Below are 15,104 nucleotides of genomic sequence, written 5' to 3'. Positions count from 1 at the left end.
AAGCTTCAGAAAACATTTGCTTTAAGTTCTCCTGCTTTTCTTCACGCAGCCCCCTCACTCTTAATGCAAGTTCCATCTGCTTATACTGTATCATAATAATTTGTTTTTCAGCATTATCAATTTTTTGTTCCACCACTTCAGTTTTGGATATCAGGTTAGTTTTAGCTTCATTGAGAATTTCTAAATTATCTTCCATTCCAGAAATATATTCTGTTATCACATTTACAATTCCCATCATATTATCATTCATTTTAGTGACCCTAGTATCGAATTTGTCATATAGAACTTCCATCTCATTCCTTATTTCATCTTTGAACTCTCTAAGCATTTCTAGATTCTGTTCTCTGGACTCTCTAAACATTTCTAAGTTCTGTTCTCTGGATTCTTTGAACATTTCCAAGAAAAATTCTTTTGTTAGTACGTCTCCACTAGGGGGCATAGATGGTGGGGGCTGCACCTTTGTGCCTGGTATGGGAGACGTTTTCGGAAGTAATTTCACAGAGGTTGATTTGGATGCCATTATATTTTGCTTTTAATTATTTATTCTAAATTGCTAATCCACTGTGCTGTTTGGAGAAAAAGAAATTCCTCCCCCCACCCTTTTTTTTTTTTTTTTACAAAGGGTTTTACGGAGGGTTTCAAAAGAGAAAGTCCGTTTGGAATGTTTGGAATGTCTCTGTATCAACAACAAAGAGTCTTTGAAGGCTTTAAGGGAGTAGATCTAATTAGATTATAAGAAGTTATTCCTTTGATTCTGTACCAGGAAGCCGGAGATAACAAATGCAGAAGCTGTAAACGCCATTTTGAAGACAATTAAACAATTATATTCTTTTTTATGAATGATAAAAGCTTCCAGTTTTGGGTGGAAATTCATCCTATGTGAATTTCTATTGTTGATTTTCTTTATATTACATTCAAAGAGAATATTAAAATATTTTGGACAATTGTAGTACTCATCCTATTAGAGAACAGACACAAAAGAGCCAGTCTGTGGTGTTCTTATCATTCTACACTTTACCACTGAATTTTGGATTGCGTGAAAAGACTTAAAAAGCATACTATACATAATGATTAATTAATTAAATTAAACATTGCAGCCTGTTCAATATCACTATAATATCAGTTTTACTCATTCTAGTCAGATTGGCTTCATTCAAAACAGGTATGCTGGGAACTGTATAGGGGAAACCATGTCTAAATTATAATCATTCTGTGTTAAGTAATTAATCGATTACCCTAATTCCAGACCTGATTTGACTTTGGTGAACATAAAACCCCAGTGATAGATTTAATGGTTTATAGTTTATATGACAATTAAGAAAGATAGGGGACACATTGCCACACCAAAGTTTGTAAATGGAAGCATTTTTCTTCCACTTTTTAATAGACCTTATCCTTCTCTTCTACTTTTATATATTTATTGAAATATCTAAAGTTTAATGAAAGGCTCATTTGTCCTAGCATTTCAGGACAAAGAATCTTGCAGCAGCGTCTTATCTTTTATGTCATTCAGACTAGCATAGTGACTTTCTTACATTTTAATTACTTATCATTTCTATCTGGCTTGCAGTAGAAAAGAAAATCTACTCAAGCAATAAAACTATCTGGGAAACCATCCAGGAATAAGGCAGTAGATAATTTAAGAACTAAACATAATATTCACTAGAAGATAATTTGGTACTCCTCTGAGAGTATATAAAGCAAACTTTGGATAAATTTCTATTTTATTGTGCATTCCATTAACATCTTCAGGTAACTGAAATCTGAAACTGAAAACATTTGCTTGGTTATTTCCTTTAGATGAGATTACTAGAATACTATTTTGATGAAACATTTTAGTGATAAAAATTATGGGAAGTAATCACAATAAACAAGGCTATTTTTCCAAGGCACTATCAAAGCAACTCAACAGTTTTCTGACTCTTAGTTACCCTTGGATTGCTGGTAGAGTTGTAACATCAAGTTCCACACCCCTCTGTATTTGACAGTTGTCTCAGTGTTTTTACAAAAATATGCATCATTCGGTGTTTGGTAGCCATGCACAAAAAGTAACTTCAATCACAGAATAATCATTGCTTCTGGTTGCATTGAGATATGTACAAGGCATACAACATTTGGTTGGTTGGTTGGTTGGTTGGTTGCGAGACCACCTCCTGCCACATACCTCCCAACGGCCGATAAGAACTCACAGGCTGGGCCTCCTCTGGGTGCCGTCGACCGGACAATGCCAGCTGGCAGCCCCTCGGGGGAGGGCCTTCTCTGTAGCTGCTCCGGCCCTGTGGAACGATCTACCTGCAGAGATCCGGACCCTTCCCACTCTCTCGGCCTTCCAAAAAGCCACCAAAACCTGGCTGTTCCGGCAGGCCTGGGACTGTTAACCCATGAATGAGGTCCAGCCCCCATCTAAGTCGAGTGTATGGTGTGTTCCTTTTAAATCGGTTCTCGTCTTTTTTCCTATTTTTTTATTTTTTGTTTTATCCTTGTATTTGTAAGCCACCCGGAGTCTACGGGATTGGGCGGCATATAAGTTTATTAAATTACGAATTACGATTGGTTGGTTGGTTGGTCGCTTTTAAAAATTATTTGATTTATATTCTGCCTTTATTTTGCACACTTCTATACATAAAGTTGTACATATTGCTCCCACCTCCTATATTCCACACAACAACTCTTGAGATAGGTTGGGCCAAGGAAGAATAATTATCTCAAAGTCATCCAGATGATTTCAATGCCCAAGAGAGAACTAGATTGGATAGACTCCTTGTTTCTAGTGCAAACGTTAGTCAGAACACCAAACTGGTATAACATGATATTGATATTGATATTGATGTTATCATCATCATATTATCTCTGCTTTGTACATGATAATTGAAATCACTGTAGTTAAGTGCAACTGTTAATATGTATTGACTACTACAGCTTCTTAATATTGTTAGATGGTGTTTTAGTACTATTATTTTTCAATATAGAAAAATCATTTCAATTTTTGACGACTCTGAAGGGGTCTTGGGGAATCCACAGACCACTGGACTACAGCAAGTACCAAGATTTTATAGCCTAATCTTTTTGTCTGAATCATAGTACAGAGACTATAATTGAAGGAAGGTACCAAAGCCTCCAACTTTTTAGGGGGTCTCTAAGGAAGCCTAAGACTCACTTATTGGGACTATAGATTAGTGGTGTTTTCTTAAGATTCTCTGTGTGTGATTCAAGGTAGATAGATCCTATTTAAGAACAAGACACTAAATTTGGCTTCTCATTGGAACAGCAATATCAATCTTTGAGTCTCACAGTCTAAGATCATGAAAAAGCTGATAAGAACCCCAGGTTCATCCCAACTCATAACTCAACATCTGAAGAACTGTTTGGAATGGCTGCAAAATTTATTTAGCACATGTAGGGGGGACTTCATTCTATCAAAGATTATTAGGGAACTGGAGGCTAAAACATATGAAGAATGGTTGCAGGAACTGGGTATGTCTAGTTTAATGAAAAGAAGGACTAGGGGAGACTTGATAGTAGTGTTCCAATATCTCAGGGGTTGCCTCAAAGAAGAGAGAGTCAAACTATTCTCCAAAGCACTTGAGGGTAGAACAAGAAGCAATGGGTGGAAGCTAATCAAGGAGAGAAGCAACTTAGAACTGAGGAGAAATTTCCTGACAGTTAGAACAATTAATCAGTGGAACAACTTGCCTCCAGAAATTATGAATGCTCCAACACTGGAAGTCTTTAAGGAGATGTTGGATAGCCATTTGTCTGAGGTAGTGTAGGGTTTCCTGCCTAGGCAGGGGGTTGGACTAGAAGACGTCCAAAGTCCCTTCCAACTCTGCTACTGTAAATATTTCTTAGATCTAGAAGACAAAGCACTAAAAAATATGTAGTACGCAAAATGAAAAGCATAGCTTGAATAAATAATAAAGATAGTTTCTGAGCATATTGTTGCCCACAGTCATGTCACACAGCTGCCATAATGAAGATAGCTCCCCTTGCCAAAACCTTTCTGTTGGTAAATGGGGGAAAACTCTTCAACGTAATACACAGCAGAGAATATGAATAATAGAATCTCCATACGTTATTATTTTTTTGAACTAATCACTGTGTCATTGTTTCCTCAGTAAATAATCCAATTTATGCTGAGACTTGGTGTGTAATCAATCTACGACATGTTATTGGTTAGTTTCAATCTGAATGTCCTCTTTAAAATTCCTTTATACTTGCAGTACTACAAAAATAAACAGTTGAAAAAGAATATTCTCCCACTGTGATTTATTAGACAGTGCTTTGGGGATGCGACCCTTTTCAGGTTCATTCCCTATGACTTCCCTACCGATTATGGTCTCGTGGGACCTTTATACAGGATAAACAAGTAATTAGACAAGCAATAATCAAGCTTTAATCATGGGTTTCAAGCAACAAGTGATAGTAAAAATGCTTTGCATGTAAAAAAAGAAAGAAAGAAAAATATATTGCACTATACAGGTAATCTTTGACTTATGACTGGTCTTTTATGACCGTTCAGATTTGCAGAAATCTCAAAACAGGTGGGTTACAGCCAGTGGTGGGTTCCTACCGGTTCGGCCCGATTCGGCTGATCCGGTAGTGGTTTGGCGGCCTAAGTTGCTGGAACTGGCACAACCCAGGCCTGCCACACCCCCAAACTAGTTCTCCGGGTGCTGCCATAGGCTCTGCCATCTTGTTTTTTGCTTCTGCACTTGAGCAGAACATTTTTATTGTACTGCACATGTGTGCGTAGCGCACATCAAGCGCACCCATGAACTAACTGGCAGTAGTGCCTGCCGGAACCCACCCCTGGTTACAGCCCATAAAGCATTTCAACCCTGAGCTACAAATATTCTCCTTTATTGGTAGTGATGCCTGTACAATAAGCAAATCAAAGAAAAGTGGGAAGAGCAGATCTTCCAGGAAACACAGCATGCAAAGATGCACCAGTGAAAAAAGAAAAAGTTACCCATCAACAGAAATTCATTAAAACAAAGTAACAAAAACTTTGTTATTAGTATTTTTTTTTCCAATTGCAGTTTTTACTTTTTTCAATCTACCATCTAGCATTTTTAAATACATTAGAAATAATTGGCTGTACAGTGTTTATTTTTAAATGAGCTATAAGCATGAAAATAGTGACTTCAGTTTGAAAATAACATTTATCATTTGATTCTGTTTTCCATTTGAACAGTTCCAGTAGTATTTAAGGAAATGCTTGGATGATCAAAATATGTTAGACTGTGCAACATTTGTGATATTTTTTTAAAAAAATATTTGTTTTTGTTGTTGTCTTTTTTTGTTTACTGCACCCTCTGTTTGAGATGACTTATTTTATTCAACTTTAGTTATTGGGTTTTTAATAATTCATTTCCCAGTGGGAAGCTATAAGCTTTGGAAAAGTACAAATAATTTTATACCCAGAGCAAAATCATCCTTATCTCTGGAATCCATTTTCTCTATAGTTTTCTGAAATAGAGAAGATAGGAATTAGACCTCAAAGCAACATTATTTAAGAGGCAGCCCAAGGCTGAAACAGTCTCCTAAAACAAATGTTGAGGTATCCCTAAGTAGTATTCAAGATGATTGTTATATAGGCCACATAAACTTACATTGTTTTATGCTAAGTCTGTGTAAAGATATTTCCCCAAAGCCCAAGAAAAAAGCATTAAGTCAAAAGTACATTAATGTAGCTATGAATTTATTTCAACAGCTTGGAGTTCTAATTTGGATAAGTTAAACAACCACAGATGCAGTGATTTTAACACTATTAACAGTGAGGAAGGTCAATAATTTAACTGAATATTGTTAGAATCAAATGTCAGTGGGAAACATTTGCTTTCAATAAATATAACTCAAAAGTAAGATGGAACAATTTTTTAAAGTAAATCCAGTTCTGCTTAAGTAGAGAGTATGTTGGTTAAAGAGTTCAAGAGAGCTTAGAGATGCTTTAATTATGCTGGTGTAATTGCTTTCGATTTTCATTTCTAATGGTGCTGTGAAAATTTTCAATCCAACAGACAAGTACAAATAATTATGCAAATGCACTGAAATGTTTGTATATATAGAACTGCTGTCAGTTTACTTATCTATTCAAAATAAAAGGGCAGAATCCAAAGTTTAAACAACAGATGCTAAGCCCATATTGAGGTATCCAACAGAAATAACTGTTTTGGACCCAGGAGACAGACATAAGTATAAGCAGTTTTTACCTTCTGAAAGAATCTTTTTCTCTCCAATAGTTTAATAAATATTATATGAGCCAACATGAAGCAATGTATTAATGAAGTGATATTTATCCAGGAAGCAGGTGCACCAATTGAGGTTACTGATCTCTAGTTTGCTATTGACCTACGATGAAGTTTAACCTTTTGAACATTTTTCTCTTTGCTTTGTTTTCAATCTCAGTTCCCCTGGGACTAAAATGGCAAAAGAAAGTCAACACCAGGCACTAGCAGCACTACCAGGTACCACTGTTGCTACTGCAATAGCAAATAATGCCACAGAACCAGTGATACCCGGAGGAGGAAAAGGAAAAGAAGATGCATTTTCCAAGTTAAAGGAGAAATTTATGAATGAACTAACCAAAATTCCATGTAAGTAAACTTGCTATTGCTGTTATGGCTCTGTAACAATAATCTTTAAAACTTGACATTTACTAATTGCACCAGAGAAATGTGACATGAATGGGAATCCAAGCCTGAAAATAAGGGATAATTTCAGAATCTAATACAGTCAAAATCCAAAAGCACAATGAAAGTAAAAGAAACTTAACTTTATGACTGGCTCATGCCTAAATTTAACTCTATGGCATTTTCTTTTGGACTAAATATAAATAGATCCATTCTGGCATGGTATTATGTGCAATATTGGTTATTATTCAACAAATCTTATTTAAAAGAATCCTAATTGTTTATGTAGCAATGGCAGAAAATAATTGAATAGTATATGTTATTATTCCCCCCCCCCAAACCTCATCTATCATTTTTTTTTTAAAAGTAGGCATCTATAGCTGCCAGGCTGATACAGTATCTGCAAAACTCGGCAAGGAGTCTCAGAGAGTCACAGGCCAAGACTGTAGATGCGAATGAATTGTCTCCTGCAAACTCCACTCCCCTTTCCGTCTGCTTTTATTTCCTCTGGGTGGGGACATTCATTGTCCACCTGTTGCCTTACTCCCAAGTCTTTAGCTGTTCCCTTCGTTTGGAAACTCTGTGCATGCACACACTGGGAACAAGCTCCAGCTGTTCATTTGCCTCACTGATGTCTGACTCTGAAGGCAGCTAATAACTGGCATATGACTTTGGCCCCCTCTCTGCCTCCGACACAGAGCCCTCATCAGAGCCTTCCCCAGACTCCAGGACTGGCCCATGTTCCTCCCCAAACTCCTCACTGTCCGAATCTGCTGCCAGCTCCGCTGCCCACTGGCAGGCCACAACAATAGCATAGAAAGTGTGATAGAAATATTAGATTAAATTATATTGTGTGTTTTAAAGTTAGCCCATGACATAAGGCTCGGGTGACATGCTGGTTGGTCCATTTCCTGTTGTAACCAATAGATCAGGTTGGTTGATTTAAAAAAAGTAGACACTGTACTTGAAAAAATGTTAGGAAACAAAAGGAAGTTTTATCCAGGACTATTCTTTCATCAAGTATTGGCAAATGTGGGGTGGGGTTTTGGACCAAGTTCTATGAGATTCCGAATCAAGATCAGTCTTGGCCGTGGGAATTTCACTGGGTAACATTGGATCAGTCACTCTTTCTCAATCTTCACAGAATTTTTCACAGAATTGTTACAGGAAAAAATGGAAGAGGAAATATTATATATTGATCTAGATCTTCTGGAGAAAGGTTGCGATACAAAATAATACAAAATACATACAGCTGTAGAAATTCAGTAGATTTGAAACCATTGGCCCAAAATATCTTTTAATAAACTTCACACTTGGTTGTTGCATGAATGGGAAAATGGCCAAAACATCACAACACAGTAGGCTAAATTGGGATTCAAAAACATTGCTAAAGAAGGCAGCGTTAAAGCATTTCAACACTGTTGCAAGAAAAGTAAATGGAAGTGTCCCTGTAGTTACCAGAAGTTCAGTTTGACTATTTCTCCCTTATTCTATTTTTACTGTCCTTTCATGCAAATGAGTACTGAGAGCAGCTAATAAATTAAAGAACAAAAATATCCCAGATGTTAAAATGTAAATTAATATGGTAAAGCTGATTAACAATTAAACTTGATGGCAAATGCAGCAACTGTAACAGTGGATTCTGTAGCCTGTAAGTAATACAAAGAAAAACATTCTTTCACATGCCATTTCATTAAGCCCACAATAATTAGTGTACCTTCAAAAAATTATCCTGATAATTGTAATGTGTGGATAGGCTTGAATAATAAAGCCATTCCCTCAGTTGCCAAATCCTAAACATTTAGACCAGGTAAATGCCTCCAGTAAGCAACTAAAACACTGTACAGATGTTTCAGCATATACCATACATTTGATATTTGCAGTTTGGTGCTCTGCATTCCACTGCCAGGAGTTCGATCCCAACTGGCTCAAGGTTGACTCAGCCTTCCATCTTTCCAAAGTCTGTAAAATGAGGACACAGATTGTTGGGACAATATGCTGACTTTGTAAACCACTCAGAGAATGCTGTAAAGCACTATGAAGCAGTATATACTAAGCATTTAAGTAAGTCTAAATGCTCTTGCTCTTGCTGTTTTTCAGTTATCAAACTAATTGCCTCATATTCATGAACTGTAACTTCCAGGGGTTTTTCAAGGGTAGTCACAACCAGAATATATTAAAGTAGTTAAAACACATATTAAAAATATGTGAAAAGTATTGCCAAATCTCAGCTCAGAAAGAATTGTGCCTGCTCTATTAACTGTAGTATTACGGTTCCTTGCCACTGATGCCACCAATGATAGCTAAGAGGCTCCATCACTGAACCTGTTTTTGATGGAAGGAAACAGCATTTAAAGCAGATTGAATACCAATTCTGAAGTCCTGTTTCTTTTTACTCATCAATACTTCCTTCTTATTCTTATGCTTTGACTTGGCACTTGCATATGATCAGCAGTTCATGATTTGTTCCATAATTAGTCCCTGATCATGTCTTTGATGCTATAATTGAGCTCTACCATCTCCTTTTAGCTATTGTACAGTCAATTTTATCCCTATGTATACACCCGGTAAATCCATTATTTTGGTTGTTTGAAGACAGAGTTAGCTGTGGCAAAATCTTTGGAGTGGCAGAAATTGATATGTTGTTCTCCAGATTCATTTTGGTTTCCCAAGCCATACAATGCAACTACATTTTTATATTTAATGTTTCCAACTTCAGCATTCCAGGCTCCAGTCACAAGTAGCACAATTTGTTTGTATGTTCTATGGATTTCAAATTGAACTTGAACTAAAATGAGCAATCTCTTTTTCTTCTGCATCAGGGATTGGAGCATAAACCTGAATGGTCATCACATTAAAGGGTTAATACCCAAAGTCTAATTATTGTATCGTTGATTGCATTGTAGCCAAGTATAGTTATTTCTATAGTCTTTCAAGCTATAAAAACAATGCTGTTGCTACTTTTTTAATGTCCAGAGCAGTGGTGAGATTCAATTTTTTTTTACTACCAGTTCTGTGGGCATAGCTTGGTGGGTGTGGTGTGGCTTGGTAAGCATGGCTTGGTGGGCATGGCTGGGGAACAATATTGCAAAATCCCCATTCCCTCCCCCCTCCTGGGGGAAGGATATTGCAAAATCTCCATTTCCACCCTACTGGGGGAACTGAACTTTTTCACTGAAATGAAAATCTTCACAAGAAAGTAAACAGCTGCATCCATTAAAAAATTGGTCAGACAATTTCTATTAAGTTTTCATAGCTAGAGAATGGACCAGTTATGTTTGTATGACTGCCATTTTAAGACTAGACCATGTTCTGCCATAAACTACAGAAGGTTTTTTTAAACCTTTTTTTAAAGATTCTTCTTGGGAACATAACAATGGAGGCTCTCATTATTCTCATCTGATCTTCAACATTTGCTAGCTACATGGAATAGGAAAATGAGAAAACAGATTAGTTTTATATTTTATAAATCACAAAGCAACTAGAAAGAAAGAATTTTGGAAACATCCCCTGAAATAAGCCCTAGTGCTTATTATGAGGTCCAAAAGAAAATAAGACCCAGCCTTATTTTCAGGAAAACACGGGTAAGGGATTTCCCATAATATTTTCTGTGCCTTTGGTCTGTCCTCTTACTGTCTCATAAAATCATGAGACAATAGATTCTTTACAACATCAACTCTGAAAAATGCAGGAATCCAAATTAAAGAATCCCGATATAAATGGCTATCTAGCCTATATTTCAGTATATCCAATGAAGGACAGTCCATTGCCTCCCTGCGTAATTTGTTCCATTGTCAAGCTGCTTTTAGTTTTTCTAATACTTTTTCTACTCTAACATTCAATCAGAATCAGTCTTCCTGTAACAAAAATCCATTTTTCCAAGTCCTGCATTCTGGAACAATAGAGTGCTATTATGTTCTCTCTTGGTGTTCTTTTCAAGGTTAAAGATACCCTGCTTCTTCATTTTCTCTTCATAGTTTCAATCAATTTTCATTGCTTTTCTGAACATTCTCAAAGTGGGGTGCTTTGAGTTGGATACAACGTCCAAGATAGAGCTTGATCAACACAGAATAAAATGGAACTATTATTCTGGGTAATTTGTACTGTATACTGTATTTCTTCTTTTTTCTATACACAGCACATTGCTGATTGAAACTCAAGTTGTAATCAACTATTATTCTAAGATCTTTTCAAAATACATTATTACCAAGATGAAGCATGCATTCTTCATTCTTCATATATTTGGTTTCTGATTAGCTTTTCTTTTTTTCTGTTAGATTTCATTCTCCAAGCTACCAGGGGAGTTAAAGTTAAAGCCCACATATCCTAAAGTTGCCAAGATTGAGAACACTGCTCTAATATATATGTGATTACATTTGAGTTTTATTTTCATCTTCTAGAATACTAGCTGTCCCATCCAATTCTGTGCCATCTTAGATAAGCATTTGTTCCATCCTTTTGTTTAAGTCATTAATAAAAAGGTTAAAGGTTGAATCTTGTGGCATCCAGTCATATTTAAGCTGCTTACTGATCAGAATATTATGAAGAACTGCAGTCAGATGCAGAAATCCTATATACAGTATTCAGCATTCCCACAATCTACTAAAGAATTTACCCAATCAAAAATGGAATAGTTTAATCTGAAAAAAGACACTGAGTGAGCTATAGTTTCTCCTGAACGTTGTGTTTCACCTTTTAAAAGATAAACACAACAGCTCCCCAAGATTTCTCAAAGAGATTACATAAATAAATATTAATAATTCAGAGAGATCATCAACACATTTCTTTAGAACTCAAGGATGCCATTCATCTGACATAAACTCAAGGTGAAAGGTTATTTGCTATGTCTAGGCTTCAAACTTTCTTCTTCATCCTCCTCTAATAATTTCTTGACAAACGCCTGATAAAACACCTACATCTTTTGTTGGAGAAGACATCTAATCTAGCAATTGAGTTGCTCTGTCTTTTTTTTAACTATTTAATCTGAATTTGCCATTTTTCCAAACACCAGGTAAATTGGTTCTCTTCTATTGTGAGAAGTCAAATAAAGAACTTCTAGCAAATGGAACTGAAATTTGGATGCCTTCTTTATGGATTAGCTTGTTTAACATGCAAATGAAGACTACAGGTCGTCAAATTACAAATGTGAAAAAGAAAGTTTGTTAATTTAAAAATTGTGTATGCTAAAGTGAACAGCCTTGGAGGAGACTGTGAGTTCTAGTCCTATCTTAGGCATGAAGCTATACGGCTAACTTTGGGCAAATAACTCTCAGTCTTTGGAAGCAGGCAATAGCAAACCACTGCCAAAATCTTGCAAAAAAGCTGTAGAAATGTGACTAGATAATTTACAAAATTCAGAAAAGAAAGAAAGAAAAAGAAAGAAAGAAAGAAAGAAAGAAAGAAAGAAAGAAAGAAAGAACAAGCAGCAAGCAAGCATGCACACACACACACACACACATACACACACACACACCCCTCTCTTAAAATGATAGTAGGAGAACTGAATAGAAGTAACTCATTCATAAGCCAGTTTGGAAAAGTAATTAAAGGCAAAGGCTAAAAAAATAGGACCCTCTTCATGAGTTTTAGTCCTAGACCAGTATAAAAAAATGTTGACATGTTTTGTTTATATAGAGAGGATGAACCAGAAACCAAACATATGAAGGAAAAATGAATGGGGCAAGAGGAAGGAAAAGAGTTAGAAAGTTATGGTTGGGTGAAATTGAAGAGGTTCCCAAAAATGGACAGATAGGAAATTTAAAGAACAAAGCACAATGCATAACACAATTATATATGAAGTAAAAGCAGGAGTAATTTGCAAGGACAGAAATACTTGGAGAACTGTAGTAACCTGAGTTGATGTAAACTTGTTTTAACTATAGTTCCACTTATTTTTTTAATCTCAGGGCTTTACTTTTTCACTTAAGGACACAATTGTTTGAATACTTCTCAACACTAGTTTCTAATGCTTTTTCACAAGTCTAAAGCTTTTAAACAGTACAACATATTCTATCCTAAGCATGTTCCATTTAGGCACAGATTCTGCTGTAGGCATCACACCTACTTTTAAGAAGGATTTGCCATAGGGTTCCGTGTATGTGTTTGTGTGTGTGTGTGTGAGAGAGAGAGATGATATATAGATAAAGATATAGATATAGATGATATATATGGGTGGGGGGTGTTTATGTTCATTCATTCAATCTACAAATAATCCTTGATTTACGACTATTATGATAGTTCAAAGTTACAATGAGGCTGACCGGTCTTTGCCATTCTGACCACCAAAGCATTCCCTCAGTCACATGATCAAAGTTTGGAAACTTGACAACCAGAGATATTTATGATAATTGCAGCATCCCAAGAATAAATGATTGCTATTTGCAACTTCTCAGCACGTTTCCAACAAGCAAAGTCAATGGGAAAGGCTGGATTCACTTAGCAATCCACATTCACTTAACAACTGTAGTTTAAAAAAGGTCATAAAATGACTGCATCGCTTAGCAACAGAAATTCTAGTCCCAATTGTGGTCATAAGTCAAGAAATAATAGTGTTACACAATCCAAGTGCTAGCGCAGGGACAGATAGTTGTATGGATAATCAAAAGGGCAATATAATAATCAATTAATAATATATTTAAAGTAAAAAAATGATTAAAAGAAAATTAAAGAATCACGTGTATAGTACTTTGCAACTGGTGAAAGCGAAAATATTATTCCTGTAATCAGTCTATCTTTATTTCTGAACCAATTTGAAAGCAAAATAATGGCAGTACCTTTATTGGAATCTAATGTCACTTTCTGAAAAAATAATAGTAAATCACTTATTTTACTTTTGATAGGATTTTAATAAAGTTCCCCTGAGATGCTCAAGACCTTCCCTGTGCTTCACTGTAATTATTACAGAACATGATTATAGACAGTGTCTGGTATTTTGCGGTATTATGAATGTGATAAGTTACTAAATTGCATAGAGAATTAAATTTGCAGCTGCGGGACTGTGACAATGTATTTCATTAGTTTATTGGAAAGCTGAATTTGGTTAAGATATTACTATTTTGTGCTACAGCCAAGCTCTTTAATAGTGAAACTGCAAGATCCTTATCTGTATAAGTCATGTTATTATGCACAAATGTCCTGAAACATGGACCGTTGTGTGTTTCAAATATATTTTTAATGTGAATGCAATTTCTTCTTTTCTGTTTCATTCTTCCTCTTAACATTTTATTAATGTTAAGAAGAGCTTTCTAAAAATCTTGTATTCTAATGTATTTTTGAATATTTCTCATTCATTATTTTCAAAGAATGGTATATACAAGATGCTTGTTCTAGTATTATAGTAAACAATAGATTACATTTTAATAGCTATTTACAACTTACAAATAAGTGTGTGTGTGTGTATGTATATATGTATGTATATATGTATGTATGTATGTATGTATGTGTGTGTGTGTGTGTGTGTGTATATATATATATATATATATATATATATATATATATATATATATATATATATATATTTATTTATTTATTTATAAAGTCACAACCCCTGGTATGCCCCAATTATGGGAGGAAGCTAACTGCTTCCATTATCTGTCAATCGGCTCGTCACAAGAGTCCATCACGACAGAAACCCAATATTTTTACTGTTTCCTTTGTTATATTTGTGTTATATTTGTGTTATATTTGTCTCCCTTTATTTATTTATCAGCACAAATATAACATACATACATACATACATACATACATACATACACACACACACACACACACACACACACACACACACACACACACATATATATATATATATATATATATATATATATATATATATATATTAGATTTTTTACAACCCCTGGTAAGCCCCAATTATGGGAGGAAGCTAACTGCTTCCATCATCTGTCCTTCGGCTCGTCACAAGAGTCCATCACGACAGAAACCCAATATTTTTACTGTTGCCTTTGTTATATTTGTGTTTTTTTATTTGTGCTGATAAATAAATAAAGGGAGACTAGTGTAGATCTATTTCAAGCTATTTAGCTCTCATCAGCTAGCCATACCTTTACTGGGATTTGAACCTGGGCTATATTGCCTAATATGCCTAGTGTGCAATACTCCTGGAAACACCAAACCTGAAGTAGTCTGAAGCCGCCTGAAGATGACGAATGAGACTTCGTCGAAACGTCGCCAAGACATCTCCAATTCTACGCGGAAGAAAACCCGAACAACTAGAGACCTACATACTAACACCCGCGAAAACCTCAGAAAATATATATATATATATATATATATATATATATATATATATATATATATATATATATATATATATATATATATATATATATATTTAAAATCACAACCCCTGGTATGCCCAAATATGGGAGGAAGTTCACTGCTTCCATTCTCTGTCCATCGGCTCGTCACAAGAGACCATCCAGACAGAAACCCAATATTTTTACTGTTGTCTTT

General features: G+C 35.5%; 1 protein-coding gene across 2 annotated transcripts in view; it reads left to right on the top strand.

The window, feature by feature from the left end:
• The first annotated feature begins 6,424 nt into the window (after window positions 1-6,424).
• SYT1 (synaptotagmin 1) overlaps window positions 6,425-15,104 on the top strand; it is a 111,376-nt gene continuing 102,696 nt past the window's right edge. For both annotated transcript variants that reach the window (XM_032221550.1, XM_032221549.1), the window contains exon 1: window positions 6,425-6,596. In XM_032221550.1, coding sequence (XP_032077441.1) covers window positions 6,425-6,596 — 172 coding nt within the window. The remainder of the gene's footprint in view (window positions 6,597-15,104) is intronic.

This window comes from Thamnophis elegans, chromosome 7 (genome assembly GCF_009769535.1).
Source record: "Thamnophis elegans isolate rThaEle1 chromosome 7, rThaEle1.pri, whole genome shotgun sequence".
In the NCBI taxonomy this organism is placed as follows: Eukaryota; Metazoa; Chordata; class Lepidosauria; order Squamata; family Colubridae; genus Thamnophis; species Thamnophis elegans.
Note: the sequence above shows the minus strand (reverse complement) of the source record. Positions and strands in the feature narration are given on the sequence as shown.